Source organism: Orbicella faveolata, unplaced genomic scaffold (genome assembly GCF_042242905.1).
Source record: "Orbicella faveolata isolate gen_17 unplaced genomic scaffold, um_ofav_v1 contig_46, whole genome shotgun sequence".
Taxonomy (NCBI): Eukaryota; Metazoa; Cnidaria; class Anthozoa; order Scleractinia; family Merulinidae; genus Orbicella; species Orbicella faveolata.
This window is the reverse complement of record NW_028301576.1, coordinates 14,244,120-14,260,000: the sequence shown is the minus strand read 5'-3', so window position 1 is coordinate 14,260,000 and position 15,881 is coordinate 14,244,120. Positions and strand designations below refer to the sequence as shown.

At 36.8% G+C, this 15,881-nt stretch overlaps 1 protein-coding gene and 1 non-coding gene across 3 annotated transcripts in view; both read right to left on the bottom strand.

Annotated features, from left to right (window-relative positions):
* LOC110059335 (uncharacterized) overlaps positions 1-15,881 on the bottom strand; it is a 103,473-nt gene that overhangs the window by 41,559 nt on the left and 46,033 nt on the right. For both annotated transcript variants that reach the window (XM_089278563.1, XM_089278564.1), the window contains exons 27-38: positions 14,172-14,246; positions 13,446-13,514; positions 11,375-11,446; positions 10,607-10,681; positions 10,256-10,330; positions 10,030-10,098; positions 9,115-9,183; positions 6,894-6,965; positions 6,458-6,529; positions 5,472-5,543; positions 1,813-1,878; positions 575-646 (exon numbers count right to left, since the gene is read on the bottom strand). In XM_089278563.1, coding sequence (XP_089134689.1) covers positions 575-646; positions 1,813-1,878; positions 5,472-5,543; positions 6,458-6,529; positions 6,894-6,965; positions 9,115-9,183; positions 10,030-10,098; positions 10,256-10,330; positions 10,607-10,681; positions 11,375-11,446; positions 13,446-13,514; positions 14,172-14,246 — 858 coding nt within the window. The remainder of the gene's footprint in view (positions 1-574; positions 647-1,812; positions 1,879-5,471; positions 5,544-6,457; positions 6,530-6,893; positions 6,966-9,114; positions 9,184-10,029; positions 10,099-10,255; positions 10,331-10,606; positions 10,682-11,374; positions 11,447-13,445; positions 13,515-14,171; positions 14,247-15,881) is intronic.
* On the bottom strand, positions 15,228-15,300 carry Trnas-uga (transfer RNA serine (anticodon UGA)). The gene has a single exon. It is a non-coding gene; the product is annotated as a tRNA-Ser (tRNA).

The window sequence follows — 15,881 nt, the reverse complement described above, 5'->3', positions numbered from 1 at the left end:
TGTTGCGAAAAACATTTGAAGGATAATAAACACAATAGCCTCCAGTTTACACTCGAATGCTCGGATATTTGTCCGTGGACGATATCTGTTCCTCAAAGCTCACAGTTTTCCGAGAGCTACGCTCTCGGAAAACTGTTCGCTTCTCGGAACAGATAATGTCCGCGGACAAATATCCGAGAATATTTCCATGCCAAATGGAAGCTGTTGTTTATATAGATCGTAGATGACGTCAAAATGCCGTGAGAACAAAACAGTGGCACACGAGGCATAAACTGAGTGTGCCAACCGATGTCATTACCACATTTTCACGTCATCTGTGATCTATTATTGAAGAGATTAAAGCAAGAGAAAATAATGGGCTTCTGCGTCATCTGTGTCTGTTCTCCAATGACCAATCAAAATGCGAGAATAATTTGACTTATTATATAAAAAGAGAATGAAACTAAGAGATACCTCCAGACAATACCCAGTCATTGATGATTGTCAATTTTCACCAGCTGTCTCTTTTACATTAGCATAAATTAACATTGTAATGCAAATTTCAAAATGTAACTACCGGATAAGGTCTACTTACAGGTTCCCCAGATTTGGAAGATTCGCGAAACATCCCTGGCCGATATTCTCAATCTTGTTGTTCTGTAAATTACTAAAATAAATAAAGAAATAAATAAATAAATAAATAAATAAATAGAGAATTGGTCAGTAATTCAGCGTTCTCTTTTCAAAACCAGTTAATATGTGTAATCAAATGGTGACGAGTGAAATTAGGAAATAATTTCACGCGCGTTTTGTCAAAATTCTAATAATTATTATCTGATGATTAATTATCAGAATTTTGACTGAACGCAAGTGAAATTATTTCCTAATTTCACGAGAAAACCATTTGATTACCTTTTATAATACTATTCAAGAACTATCATTTAATTCTAAAATTGAGAAACAATGAACATGAAAAATAATGATAGATATTACTTAGCGACATTAAACTAGAATGTTTTTTTCTCTTTAAGATGAGGGATTATACTGACATGACAATTTCCATAAGGCCATCTAATTTCGAAATTACTGAACCTGATAGTTTGCTTAAAGTTTGCAAGTATGCCGAGAACGCCACGTTATTGTTGCCAAAGACATCACTTTTCAAAATTTCCCGACTTTTCACTGACTTTTCCCTGATTAAAATAGATTTTCCCACACCAAATTTATAAATACAAAATGTCAGATACAGTGGTGGCGTTCTGGCCTTCCCTTACAGCAGTCCTTTACACTCAGTTATTAAGACTGATAATTTTTAAAGAAATTTCCTTCTTCATTAATGAAAGTTACCATTGAGATCACACTAATCTCAGCCTAAGATGTAACTAACTCAGCCGTGTTAAATTATTTCAATTTTCCGTGACTCGACATAAAATTTCCTGACTTTTCTCTGAAGTTGAAGAATATTTTCCCTGACCCTTTCCCGACCTCTGGCAAGCTTACACATAAAAATTCTGACCCCGTATTTCATGCGAGCTTACGTTGAGGTCAGGGTTGCCAAGGGTTACAAAAACATTATCATTGCATTCTGACCTAGCATCTTCTGGGAGCTCAGGTTGTTGTCAAGGTTATTTAACCCAGATGCGTTTCCCTGGGTCTCTAAGTTCATAATTGATAACTAAATATTCATGAAAGATGACGTATTCAGTATGTCAGGAATATGGGACAAGAAAAGAAAAATCTGAGTTACCAACAAGATTGCAACCCTCCCTCTGTTTTGACCATCCACAAGGATAATGACCGTACAATGGTTCTAACAGAATGGGCAATACTTACAGAACATTTAGACTTCCTAACGTAGGAAATGTGGGCAAGAATACAATCTCATTATCTTGTAAATATCTGCAAGGAGTAAAAAAATTGATTGTATGACTAAAAGGGCACAATCCTGAAAAGTCCTTTTCCTGAAAAGGTCAGGAAAAGGTAAGCAAGGTTTTTGATTCTACAGCAGAAGCTAAAAGAATCGATTTTTTTACTACTCGGGCTTCCGTTGGAAAGCCCTAGTCGTAAAATGCAAGCCGTTCTTCTTCGATGTCTTCGTCGTCGTCGTAATAGTTGGTCGCCAATTCGGGGTCATGGTCCCAGCGTTCCTTGCGTAGAGCGTGGAACTGGGGATGAGAATGCAACAGCTTGCTTTGTCGGAGTCACTTGAAGGGATAGATGAGACGGTCCTTTTTTCTGTGACATTTCGTGACCGATTGCCGCGATCGTCGAATTCAGTTGCCGGAAGAAACAAAATAAAGTTTGCTTTTTAAAATTCAAAAAAAAGAAGAAAAATAAAATCTCAATTTCCAGATATCGGTGATCGAACCCGGGACATTTGCACCTGGATGTATTTACTTAACCACTACACCATCGAAAAGCCAGATGGTCAAATATATTTGTTTAATTATACATACGGCAAGCCTAAGTATATGCAATACAGTGTCACCGAGACCACAAAATGAAAGCTAAACGAGTGGAGCTTAACGTAAGCAAAGCGGGATGCAACGAATCGCAAGCAAACATGAGTGGTTAGCTATCGTGGCCTCGTCCATTGTTACTATATACAACGAGACGACGCCTAAAGGCGATTCCGTGGGATGCTTTGGCTAGGGAGCGTAGCATTGGAATGAATTGTGAAGTTACAGTAAAGTGTCACAATTAGTCAGTTAGATCAGCCATAGAAACCACCGTAGAAAGTGTTGAAGAAACCGTCATGTGTTTGTAATGGAAAATAGGGTAGGCGGAAAATTACTGTGCGAGCAGAGTCTCCTTCCCCGGCTCCTATTTCCTCTTTCCGGATGATCTACAAGATGGAACGAGAGAGTGCATGGTGTTTAGAAATGGCATCAAAACTGGCTGAAGTAATATTGCAACGTGGAAAATGAATTTTTTTTTCTAATGAGGTCATATTACTTACGTTGAGAACTGCCTGAAAATCTTGAGACATGAATTGTAACGCAACGTTTTAATTATTTGAAGACTAAAATGTTGTGAAGGGCTGTATTGCTGTCAATGAACGTAATGAATCTACCCAGGCTAAAATATTAACAGGCTAAAGTACTGATTGTTTGCTATATAATCAGAAGCTCTCTTGTGTGAGAGACCAACTGAAGTAGGGTAACTACCAAAACATTAACAAAAGTATTGATTGTCCTTAGAGGTTCACTTGTGTGAGAGAAAAACGGCACGCAACGTGATGCAACTGGTGTATTCCCTTTGATAATGTGTGCTTGTTTTTTCGAGATAACGAAAGGATTAAAGCTTCCATGAGAAGCATGAGGAATTCTTCTTAACAAATATTTCCCTTTGTATTTATAAATGTTAACAGTGGAACACTGAAAATAAAATAAACATCGATTGGAATAAACCTTCTCGCAAACACTATTTACAAGTGAATTCTGGTAAACAGGTAAGCTCAGTGTCGGAAAGAATACACAAAACCACACGTAGCATGATTGTCGACTCATGGATTAAACTGTGAAATTTTTAATAAAAACTCTAAAACTCTCGAGGCTTAAATATCTTCAATTGGAAACCAACAAATATTTGAGCCAATTTTTGAAATGGTTGGTGTCGACGTTTTCCGTGATGGACTCGTTGATTTTTCAATTCACAGAGTCAATGAATATCTTGTGTCAAAGTTGCTTCAAACTTCTTGTTTAGACTAAGCGTTAGGCGCGTAGGCCGGATGAACACGCAGGTTCGGTTGCTGAACTCGTTGGTTCGTTTGGTAGGCCGAGTGAACGGTAAACACGTTGGTTCAATGCGTAACACGGAACGGATGATCCGCGAACTCTATGCAATTTTCACAGTTCAATTCAATACACAAAGTCGAAACACTTTCTAAATTGTTTTTAATTACCTTCTTTTTATTTCCTGAACACGTACATGTTGCTACGAGCACTACATTGTCTACACAAGCTACTCCTTGCCAGAATCGCAGAATCTTTCGAAATTACATTACTTTCACTCCTGTTAAAGTCGTGTCATCTTGCATGTGCTTCCAAGTTTAACCCAATAACAATAGTTCCAGCTGTGACGTGCATTTCATTATCAGTCAAATTCGTCGATTTGCGTCGACGATAAAACGCCGGGCAAACCTTACCGTGGCCTGCCGCAGGCATCCCACGGAAAAACTCACCAAATGTCGCAGAGGGATGAAAGGCCTTCTCGTGACTACTTGCTTTATCGTGTGCTCGCTCTTCGTGAACAACGTAATATGCAGAATGCTGTGTTTTAAGAAAAAAGTTTTGGAAAGAATCGAAAAAGATATCGATCGTTTTCGGAACGGGTCGGCCCACAAACTATAATGCTTTAAAGCCTGCCAAATAAGGAAAGTTCATGGTCGTTCACACGAGACAACAAATTAGCCATATATGTATATCATAGAAAAAATCTATTATTACTGACTTAAAAACAAACTATGATGCTGTGACGAACAACTCACATGTTGAAAAAATCAAGAACCGTCGTGAGTAGAACTTCCAAGATGAAGCAAACAACACGCAATTGGATAAAGAGGATAGTCAACGAAGCAACTTGAATAGTAAACATCTAAGCGTAACTCTTGTGCTAAAATATCCTGATTCATTTATTTCTTTTTATTGTGTTCAATCACCTTACTCGAAAAGTACGATTTGATATTGTGGCTAGTTTGAATTTATTTTACTTGCATTTCAAGCTTTTCAGATGCTTAGTTTCTTCCAAGTATAAGCTCCACCATGTTGGATATCTATGAGGTATCATTAATAAGCTTTTTCTTCCAACATAATTTTTGTTTGAGTGGGAAAAAGGCATTAATTTGTTCCATAGGGTAGTGAGAGACACCCCGTGTGTATGTCATTGATGAATTCTTTCAAAAAACGTTTAATTTTATCTGTATTTGCTGTATTTGCATTTGGAACTATTAAATTATTATAAACGCTTTGTGAGAATAAAACTTTTCCACTGAACGGTAATTGCTAATATTTAACTCAAAGTTTATTGTCAGAATTCTATCGCTGAAAAGCTTGCCTGGAAAAAAAAATACAAACACATAAATTTTTAGGCTACTGTAAAAACCCGCATATAAGAACCTAGGATTTTTCAAGTTAGCCTCCATAGGTTCTTATAAAAATGGTGTTTACTGTGAAACTAGGCTACCTAGGTTCTTAATCAGGTTCTTAAATTTGTTTAAAAATAAACAACTTGTACTCATGGGTGTGCCTTTTATGTTGAATCATTCACTGTTTTGGCTAGAATTTGTTCCCTCTGTTTGTATCGTATGTGATGTACTGTATTATATCTTTGAAAAATTACTCTATATTTTTAAATATAAGAACCTGTAATGAGATTTTAGCCTAAATTGGTTCTTATGTGAAGGGTGCGCAAGTGTGAAATTTTAGCCCAACAGGCTCTTACATTTTAGGTTCTTCTACGCGGCTTTTACTGTATACCAACAGAACACTTACATTTCTGTAACTCTTCCCAAGTTGTTAAATGCTCCTGTCTGAACCTCGCTGATGCTGTTCTGTCTCAGATTTCTGCACAAAGCAATTGTTACAAAATAACTTGGATTTAGCTCTTGGAATGAACAACATATCTTAAAGGAGCTATGTCAGAGTTTGTGCATCTTGAAACTTTTAGCTTAAATTTCTTTTGAAATTTTAATGTTATAATTTTTTTTGATTAAATTTCTCACGTTCGTCGTTTGTAATCCGTTTTGATCTACTCCATCCTTAACTATCCGTGTTCCTGTGTAGTTTATTTTTTTACCACAATTGCTACTATTCTCGCAATCTGGACAGGTAATTTGCCGTTATCGATAGGAGTCCAGACAACGCTGCTCGCGTCAATGTCTCACGCAATGCCTTTTCCAGCTCGCTCTCTTTGACGCTGATATTGTCGTACAAAACATATCGAATGTGGATTAGCGTTGTCTGTACTCTTAACGACAACGATACGCAGCATCACAGTGGTGAAAATTTGTAGTCTACAACATTTTGACGCTAAACTACATTCGATTCGTTAATTAGCTCTTTGGTGTATTTTTATCTTAGTAAACTACTATTTTTAGGTTTCCTTCAATTGAAAGGTAATTTTGTACATGGCCAAAGTACTGTGACTGAGCTCCTTTAAAAGTAGTTAAGTTGAGAAAAGTGTCTTGGTATTGGGGCATTATTTTTGCAGTTGGCAGCTCGTTATTGTTTCATGTACCATTTGAACGTCATCCCACCAGACTCATTTAACGATGTCTTACCCGGTAAAAAAGCTTAGGAAACAGCTTTAACAAGTTCTGAGACGATTTCTTTTTTAAAATAAACGTCATTGCCACTGGAATTATTTTACATTCAAATAATAGTGAAAGATACTGGTGAGACAAAAGTTGCCATGAGCTAATCTACATGTCAATCCCAGGTACGTAGTTGTGTAAGTTGATATATCTTTCAGTACTTACAATTCTTGTAAGCTTGTTTGATGTTGAAATAAGTTGGTTCCAAGCGCTGAAATACTATTTTGTTGAAGTATTCTGCAAAGCAAAATTCAATTGTTTAATTCAATTTAATTGTGAAGCAACTCTGTTTGATGTACAACAACGAAGAAAACTTCGGAATCACAATAAAAAGGAAACAATCCTTGACTGAAAGTGTGCTTTAATCTTTTTTAATGGATTGCTGCAGTTTGCAATAACGACCCTTTCCACTCAATGAACTGTTGCTAAGCAAATGCAACCTCCTCCTTTTGAAAAAGAAGCTTTTTTAACAGAAAGCTTATTACTTTGTTATTAAATTTATCAAACTGACAAACTGAGGCTAGTAAATGGATCCAGCTCTCAAGGTTGGAGAGTTATAATAAGTATTAAATTTATCAAACTGACAAGACAAAAAACTTACAGCCTTCTGAGGCTAGTAAATGGGTCCAGCTCTCCAGGTTGGATGGTTAGGATCTTATTATTGGACATGTCGCTAAAAAAGAAAGTCACCAGTTAATCGACCTTGCCTAGTGATCAATGATTTGACAGTGATAAGAATAGGCCACGTTCGATATATCAATATTCTAACATGGCTCCGAGCCTTTCGGGTAAAAACTGTAAATTTTCTAAATTCCCAATAGAGACTTGAATACAAAGAAAACAACACCAAATATAGAAGTTTGTCCCAAAAGCCTCCGAGCCATGTTAGAATATTGATATATCGAACGTGGCCTATTGTGAATAGACAATAGCAAGACTATCTCATAGTTTTTCAGAAACTTTCAGAACTTCTCATTAGAACATATAAAGTAAATAATAAAGGTAAATCTTGTTCTACACGGGACGTTTGTGAGGTTAAAATGTTTTTAAAACGCGACGTTTCGAGCAGTTTTACTGCACTTCTTCGGACCGTAGTTCCAGCTCAACATGGAATCTCAATGTAGTTTACGCATGGGGGAACTTGAGGAATGTCTTTGATTTATTGAAGTTCCCTTTCCGACCCCAACAGTAATAAGCCGAACTACTTTTTTGACTTAAAGGAGAACGGAAGGCGAAAACCCATTTTTTAAAAAGTTGTTCTTACGAAAGCACATGATACGTCGTAATCAAATCGCTATGTTTTAGAATGTGAACTAACTTTTTAGCCTGATTGTGACAGCAAAAAGCTCCGTACCTGAACAATTTGAACGTCCGCCATTTTGGAAGCCATGTTGAAGACTTGGGCGCATAGCATGACGTCACTGCGCACAGGGGAAAAACACGCGAATTTCAAGTACCACGTTTTCACTGAGATTGTCGTCAAATCGAATTATATATGGCGCTGTAGAGCTTGAAATCTTACGTTTGTGCATAATTGAATCTTATGTTGGAGGATTAACTGAGCTCAACGAAACGTTCGAAATAAATCTCACAACTGGCAAGTTATTTGTGACCATTTGTCTACATAAGGTTACATGTTATTTAGTTCTCTTGGTGCTCTCATTCTGCGCACTTGACACAAACCCACGATAGCGATCTCTAGGACTTCCCTTTGTAAACAAATCGCTTGAAAGAGAGAGTGCTATGTTATACATCTAGAAGTCGCTTGAGCTGCCTCTATGTCTGAACCAAAAAAATATAAACAGGTTATATCGCAACCATTACGTTGCCATGTGAGCCTGCCACGCACGCCACGACAAAATACGAAATAAATGAAATAAATCAAACAACACTTTCTTCCAACCGAGGCAATGGCTGTTTATTAGCTTCCTAGTGCCAAAATAATCAACACCTGCTGAATACAAAAGTATTATTCACCTGAAATTATATCTTTTTACGGCTTCCTTGTTGCACTTCCCAGTTCGCACAACACTCGCATACACACCACGATGCATTTCCTCTTCGGCGCTCATCTTGACTCTCGCAAAGATCGTCTTCCTCTGACTCTGAACTGTCTCGCATAGGTTCAAAAGAATAAGGCTCGATCTCAGCCATAATGCAAGCTAAATGCAGGTTCGACTCAAGATCGATTCTTCACAAATTTTGTTGACACGAAAAAATGCGTGTGCGTAGTGACGTCACAACATGGCGGTGGATATTCCTTTTATGGAAGTAACCGGAAGGAAAAATGTCCAAAATGGCGAACGTTCAATTTTGAAAAATGACCACAGGTTTTGGACTCTTTTCGGCTCTTTCGAAAGGAAAAATTCACTTTTTCGTCCTTTTTACTACAAATCTAAGCCATTTCAATAGTTTTAAGCTCCCATATAAAATATGACTGCTAGCCTTCCGTTCTCCTTTAAGAAGAAACACCAGAGGAAAATCGCACTTTAATAAACAACTTATTGTATTGAGTTTCTGGGATTTTCTGTCAATTAAAATGCTCCATATCAATGATTTGGTGAAAATATTAGTGGACTCCTCGTGTGTTCTTTTAGAAATAAACGAATCTGATTGCTCCTCTTTTTAAGTTCTGTTCATGATCGTGATAGTGCTCTCCTTCAAATGGAAAAATTATTGTTCCGATTTTCAATGAGCGATAATCAACTTGACTGCAGTTTGTCGACTATTCAATCAAAGTAACCCGGAGTTGGAGTCTAAGTGCTCGCAACGATTTTTTCAGATCTTTCATTTTCCCAAAGAAAAGAAAAAAACAAACTCACATTTCAATGGGATTTTGATTCCGTAAAGTTCTTGATGGAAATGTAACCAGCTTGTTGTTCATTAGCTTGCTGGAAAAAAGGTGGCAAAAAGAATTATTGAGATACGCACAAGAAGACCTGAATGCCTCCAGTATGGCATTCAGTAACTGTGTCAAAGACACAGAAAAATCTGCAAATATATCGAGAGTGTGCATTCCTGCTAACCAACAAAACGACGTTGGTTAGCATTTTGAATGACGCATGCATTTCCCATCTTCTCAACTCGTAAACATAACTTACTATAATTGAATCATAACTAAATGTTTGTTTTAATTAATGTTCACATGATAAATTTGAAATTACTATATTTATTCAACACAAAGTCAAGAAATTACACCTTTTGCTGTTCATTTACAGAAAATATCCATTCATTTGTGTCCAAATTTGTTTCATTATGGTTAATATACTCTCATTAACACCAATATGACCTTCACAGTTTCACCGCACTTAAGATCGTCACGTTCATGGATATGGTTGTATAATAATGCAATTGATTGTGAGTACTCATCCAAATTGTGTTATTGAAAGTCCTTTGTTGAAAAAGGATTGTCCAAAAGTGTACATGACTGTCGTTTCGTGACAACAAATTTTGTTTCGACAAAAATGAAAATACATTTACAGCCAATGAATGTCAAAGGAAGGTATTGTTTATCTCTGATGATTTTGAATGCTGATACATATGCAGGTGTTATTCTTGAACGTTCCTTCCGCGCAAATGAAAGTCATGTTGGTGTTAATGAGAGTATATTGACCATAATGAAACAAATTTGGACTCAAATGAATGGATATTTTCTGTTAATGAACAGCAAAAGGCGTAAACGATCTACCCAATTTATGTCTGTCTATTGTTTCAAAATAAGTAAATCACACACTTACATTGTTTCAATTGATACACCTTTTAAAGCATCTTCATGGAAAGATTGTATTTGGTTGTTAGAAAGATCCCTAGGAAAAACAAAGATGAAGTCAAATAACAGGATGTTATACAATCTACAACAAACGCAGGGAAATAAAACCACGTGTAATTAAGCTGTTACTTTGTGACTGTTCTCTCCTTTTGTAAGATATACGAATTAAGAAAGTTTTATAAATTGATATTTACAGTGTCTTTACGGATGATCCAGAATCTCCAAACAGCTTTCGTGTAACAGCTTGAATGGCATTGTTCTGAAGTTCACTAAGAGAAAATGGAATTGAACAACAAAGCAGCTAATTATAATTAAATGCCAAGTGGCGTGGAAAACAGAAGCAGCTGAGCACCCCCTCCCCCCTCCCCCCCCCCCCCTCTAACCCTTGAAAGTACAAGGTCTAAGCTGTAACCACAACCAGTCTAGGGAATATGCTTTTCTGAGATATCTTTCAAAGTAACAATATCAAGCTCATTTGACTGAGTTGTCACAATAATAGTCATGAATGGGAATCAAATGGTTTTTTGTTGTTTCCTCGTACTTACAGGATTCCATTAGTTATTTTGAGCGACAGGAAAGGGTTTTCTTCAAACGTGGCAATCTTGCTGCTATACAGTTCACTGGAATAAAAAAAAAATTGCAAAAGATACTATTAGATAAATTACTGCGATCATTGCTACAGAAATATAAGCACAGGTAATCACATTTCGAAGGCGACTTAGTGTAAATAAATTGGTCAAAGTCTGCTTATTTATTCCAGATTGCATGAGAATGACCATATGATGACTTGTTGATTATGCACTTAAAAAAGTGACTGTTTACAATCTTTGGCTTTACATTAATTAATTTAGACAGCGGACAGTGGTTATCTTGTTTAAAATATCTTCAGAGATTTCGGAAATTAACCACCATGTTGGGAAATTTCTGGAAATCTTCGGGTGATCTTCGGCAATCTTTGGAACTTCTCGGATGGGTTCGAGTGATTTTCAAAAATGGTGGAAAGTGTTCGGGTGATAATCATTAATTGTCGGAAGGCTTCGGGTGATCTTCGGAAGTGTTTGGAAATCTTATTATCTTCGGCTATCTTTGGTGGCCGCAGGCAGTCCTCAGGTGTCTTCCTATTAAATTCGGAAATTTTCACTGCAATTTACACGCGTATTAAAACTTCACTGGTGTTACACTTATTGCACTGGTGGTACACTTGAACTACACTGCTGTTGGGAATTACAACATTAGCAACAAATAATTATTTTATGCAGAATACCAAAAAAATTCTGCTCTCTGTGAGAAAAGAATGAAACGTAAATACTTACAGATCCCAAGTAACTGTCACGTCTTTGAATGCTTCAGAGGATATCGTTGTCAACTCCAGTCCAGACAGCTCACTAAACACAACAGAATTGAAACACTCAACAAGCTGCGCTGGAAATTATAAGCTCTATATATCCTTTCACTACAAGGAAAAACTTTGGAAGCCCACGACGCTCAGTTGTAAAATGTGTTCACAACAACATCAGCTTTTATTTATCCCTTATTTTTTTTAATAAATTAAATTATAACATAACACGCGCGCTAGTCCTATCTAATTCCCGTTGAGTCATCATGAACAAAATCTCTATATACGCACGGTCGTACGTATATAAGATGACGCGTGCAGTTTCAATTTAGCTACAAAATTTCCGTCGAGTTTATTGCAACTTCCTTTTGCTTAAGTTTCGGCAATGTGAAGATTATTTTGAACAATCCAAACTCCACTTTGAGCCTTTGACTTTTGCCAGGCTAAGGTGCTTACTTAAACGTGCGTATTTTGACTTTGTTTGTCTACATTTTCATCGAGGACTTTTGACTTTGTCTACCTACATTTTCGTTATAATTAATTCGAAGAAGCGAATTTTTCATTGACAATTTTAGAAACCAGGTTAAGCGTTTTCGCTCAACCGTTGCTTAACTGATTTTGGCGTGTTAGGATCCTAATGAGCTTTGTTTTTCTTCACCGTGCATTGTGAGAACTTTGTAGTCAATCACAAATAAAACATGCTTTAGCGCCCAAGTTGTTGTCGTCATGTTATAAAAGAATTGGTTCATGCTTTTAGCGCTGTGCGTATATCGAGTTATGGATGCACTTGGAAAGTTTCGAGAGCACTCAAGAAGCTACAGTTACTCTCGGCTGTGGCCTCGAGCAACTCTTAAGCTTCTTCCGTGCTCTCCAAACTTCCCGCGTGCATCCATAACTCGATATACGCACGCTAAGCATGAACCAATTCTTAATTACATAATAGTACATTTATTAAACTACAATAAGGGTAACTGACCACCTGTAATAACTTGAAATAGCTAAAAAAGTCAGGTTGCCAGTTACTTACATATATATCGCAATTTGTAGTCGGTAGCTAACTAAAGTAAACACGCACAGAAACGTTAAATACAATAAATGAAAATAAGGAGATAAGCATTAAATAAATAGTATGATCGTATTATCCTACGACTAACTGCACTAAAAATACCGGTATTTGTTTGAAGTCATTAACAAAATTCATTAATAATTGTTAGTAAGATGCTCTTTCAAATTAGATTTAAACGGGGAGGGGGGAGGAATATTTGAAATCTTCCCCAAAAGAATTCAAAAACATAGGGCCTTGGAAACGAATATTGACTTTTCCACAGTTTGTTCTCACCTTAGGAACCGATCTGCAAACAGCAGTTTTTAAAATAATACATAACATGACTTGGAAAGTAATTGGCTGCTAACAAGAGTGGAGAGGATCTGCATTCTATCCTCACTTACTGAATTCCACCAAAAAAATGCTACATTTTAAATACGTAACTGTACACCGAAAAGTTTTAGCATGCAGATATTGGTGGTCTGTTTGTACAGTTGGATCCTTCGACAACATCCACCTGGAGACAGAATTAAGATGATTTCCGCAGAACATTCGAGCAATGATGGCAAAAATAAAGTTACCTAAAAGCCCTCATAGTATGGTAATATTTTGAATACAGTGTTAAGAAGAACTTATCGAGACTTAAGACACAATAACACAAGCACCAAGCATTCTTACGAGGTTTTACATTAAATTTCTAGAGAATGCTTGGGGATTTAACCACGGAGTCACCTAGAGAAATGAACTGTGCTGTGAGCAGATTTTTAGTAAATTATCTATACGTTTTGCACTTATTGCTCGAACTTTGAGCGGAATCCGTCTTAATCAACTCTTGCAGAGAGGAGAGGTTTTCAAAACAGTTAGCTATATGGATCAGCACAAAGATATGGCAAAAACCTCCTTGACTTTTTTGCAAAAGTTGTTTAAACCTACCATAAAAATAAATCAACCAAAAAATAAAACAAGGCAAAATTCAAAATTTGTTAAATGCTAATAAACATACAGGTAGCCAATGTTCACATTGTCAAAAGCACGAGAAGCAATTTTCTTCAGCACGTTCGAGCCAAAGCGCCTGCAAATGAAAAGTAGTTGAACAGTAAGATATACGCACTAAACTACAACGTAATAGTAGATGATCTTGCCTACATACATGGACTTTAGAGCAATTACATGTTGAATATTGAGCTAATAATCAAATAATATTAATAAATATAATAAAATAACTATGAAGCTTAGTTATGATAATAATGCCAAGTTTGAAGGGATAAGGATGGCCCACTCCAGGGAAAGTTCATACCAGTTACAGACTTGTATGCAAGCACCATGGTTGAGGGTACACAGAAATCTGGAAACATGCCGGCTTGCCAGAAAACATTTTCGCTCATGAACACTACAGTTAACTTATGTAACTGACCTTCTATTTAAGCACTGCTTCTATCACTTTTTCAAAATATTAAGTGCACTTGCCACCTAACGTGAATTTAATCTAATTGTTCTACAAATCGTTTAAACAGATATCTAACTAAGAACATTGTTACTTACATGTAGTTATAGTATGTCCATTGAACTTACATGCATTTGATTAATATTTCTATCATTGCTATATCTGATTTTTTCTAATCTTTTTATCGAACGCTTTTGTTCATATATTTAAGCGCAATTTGATGCGAGCAATTATCTGCCTGTGAAGACTAACAAAGAATCAAACTCATCAGCTCCAGACACTTACATTGTGCAACTAGATCCTTGTATATTTTGAAAGGCTCCAGATTCAATAGAGGAAATTCTGTTGCTTCCAAAATCCCTTGAATAAAAAAAAATGGAACATAACATTAGCTTTGAAAACACAAATTTTGCACTTTGCGGAGATAGTAACAACACAAAATGATTGTATGGTAACATTTAAGAAATACTATTTTTCGTTATAAATTGTTTCAATTCGAGACGTTCCTTAAGACTAACTTCCTGAATGGTGTATAGTTGTGAAAAATGCTGTTAGCGACGAACGTTTCGACAACCCGAATAAAAGTTGACTTCAGAGTCCATCTTCTGACTTTACTCTGAAGACAACATTTTCTCAGGTTGTGAAAACGTTAGTCGTGACACTATCACAACCATCACCTAGACTACACCACATTTTAGTAGCCACTCAGCTGCATTCTATTAAAAATCCGAGGATCTGATTGGTTCTCTTCTTGTGTCCTATTTAACAACTAGACGCCTTACTGCGTGTACCCAGCTATATTGCAATTGAGCTAAATGTTCTGCAGTTGAAGTCGTACGCAATTCAATCGAATCGATGTGCCTTTGATTGCATTTCTTGGAATCGATTAATAGCTTATTACTCGTTTGCATGCCTTTAGGGCTTGAAATGAGTCAAGGTCTTTATATCAGCCTATAAACGTTTCATTCTATTTTCCTTAGCCTTTGTCGTCGTCGTCGTGGTTTTTTGTTTGTTTGTTTGTTTTTTTGGCGTTTCTCAAGCAAGCGAGACATTTTGAGTTTCAGATTTATGGCGGTGCGTGACATAGAGATACGAACGCGTTTGTCGAAAAACATATACTTATCTCGTGGTTTTTAGCCCATTCAGAAGTTAAAGTATTAGGAAAAGTGCTTATGTAAATGCTCAAAAAAAAAAAAAAATGTTCAAATGTTGTTGTTTATAGTGGCCAATGCGCTTAGCTACACCTAGCTAGTTCACAGGCATGCCACTTTAAATGAAGGAAACAAATATATCAACTAAACGTAATGGGCTTAAAAATCCCGAGAAACAACTCCAGTTAAGTGGTCAGAGCGGGACTTGAACCCGCGACCTCCGGATTTCAAGTCCGGCGCCCTAACCACTCGGCCACGCTGCCTCGTTTGTTCAGTACAAATAATGCGTCGCCTAGATAGCCAAAGTAAGTTCCAGATGTTTACAATATTTTCCGGCCGCAATGTTGGTGTACCGAGCGTGTACCGCGGAGGTACACCAGCATGGCGGCTCCATACTGGGCTCTGTAAATTTGTCCAAAATATTTCCACGAATATCTGAGGTTTGGGAAAACGCACAGACTTAAAAATTAGAGAAGTTTTATCTTTAGTAATCTCCTATAACAGCACAATTTCTTGACGTTATCCACTAAATGGTTTTCGAATAATTTTTTTTTATGGCGTCAGGATTGCGTGACAGTGCAAGCCAAGAATTGTTTTACTGGGGTCAACATACGTTAGTTTCTTTCAGCTTAAATGTACAATAATTCGCTACATGGTTTCATTCTTGTAAAGACACATAACTCTGTGAGTTCGAGATTTTAACTTTCTTATACTTTACGAAGTTTCCCAGAGCGTTTTACGTAGTGCACTCGAACAGATACATTCGTAAACAAATTCTGTAACCTTTCTGCTCTTGTTGCTCAGACGTTCTTGAGTTCGTGCTGGGATTCTACTTGGTCCACGA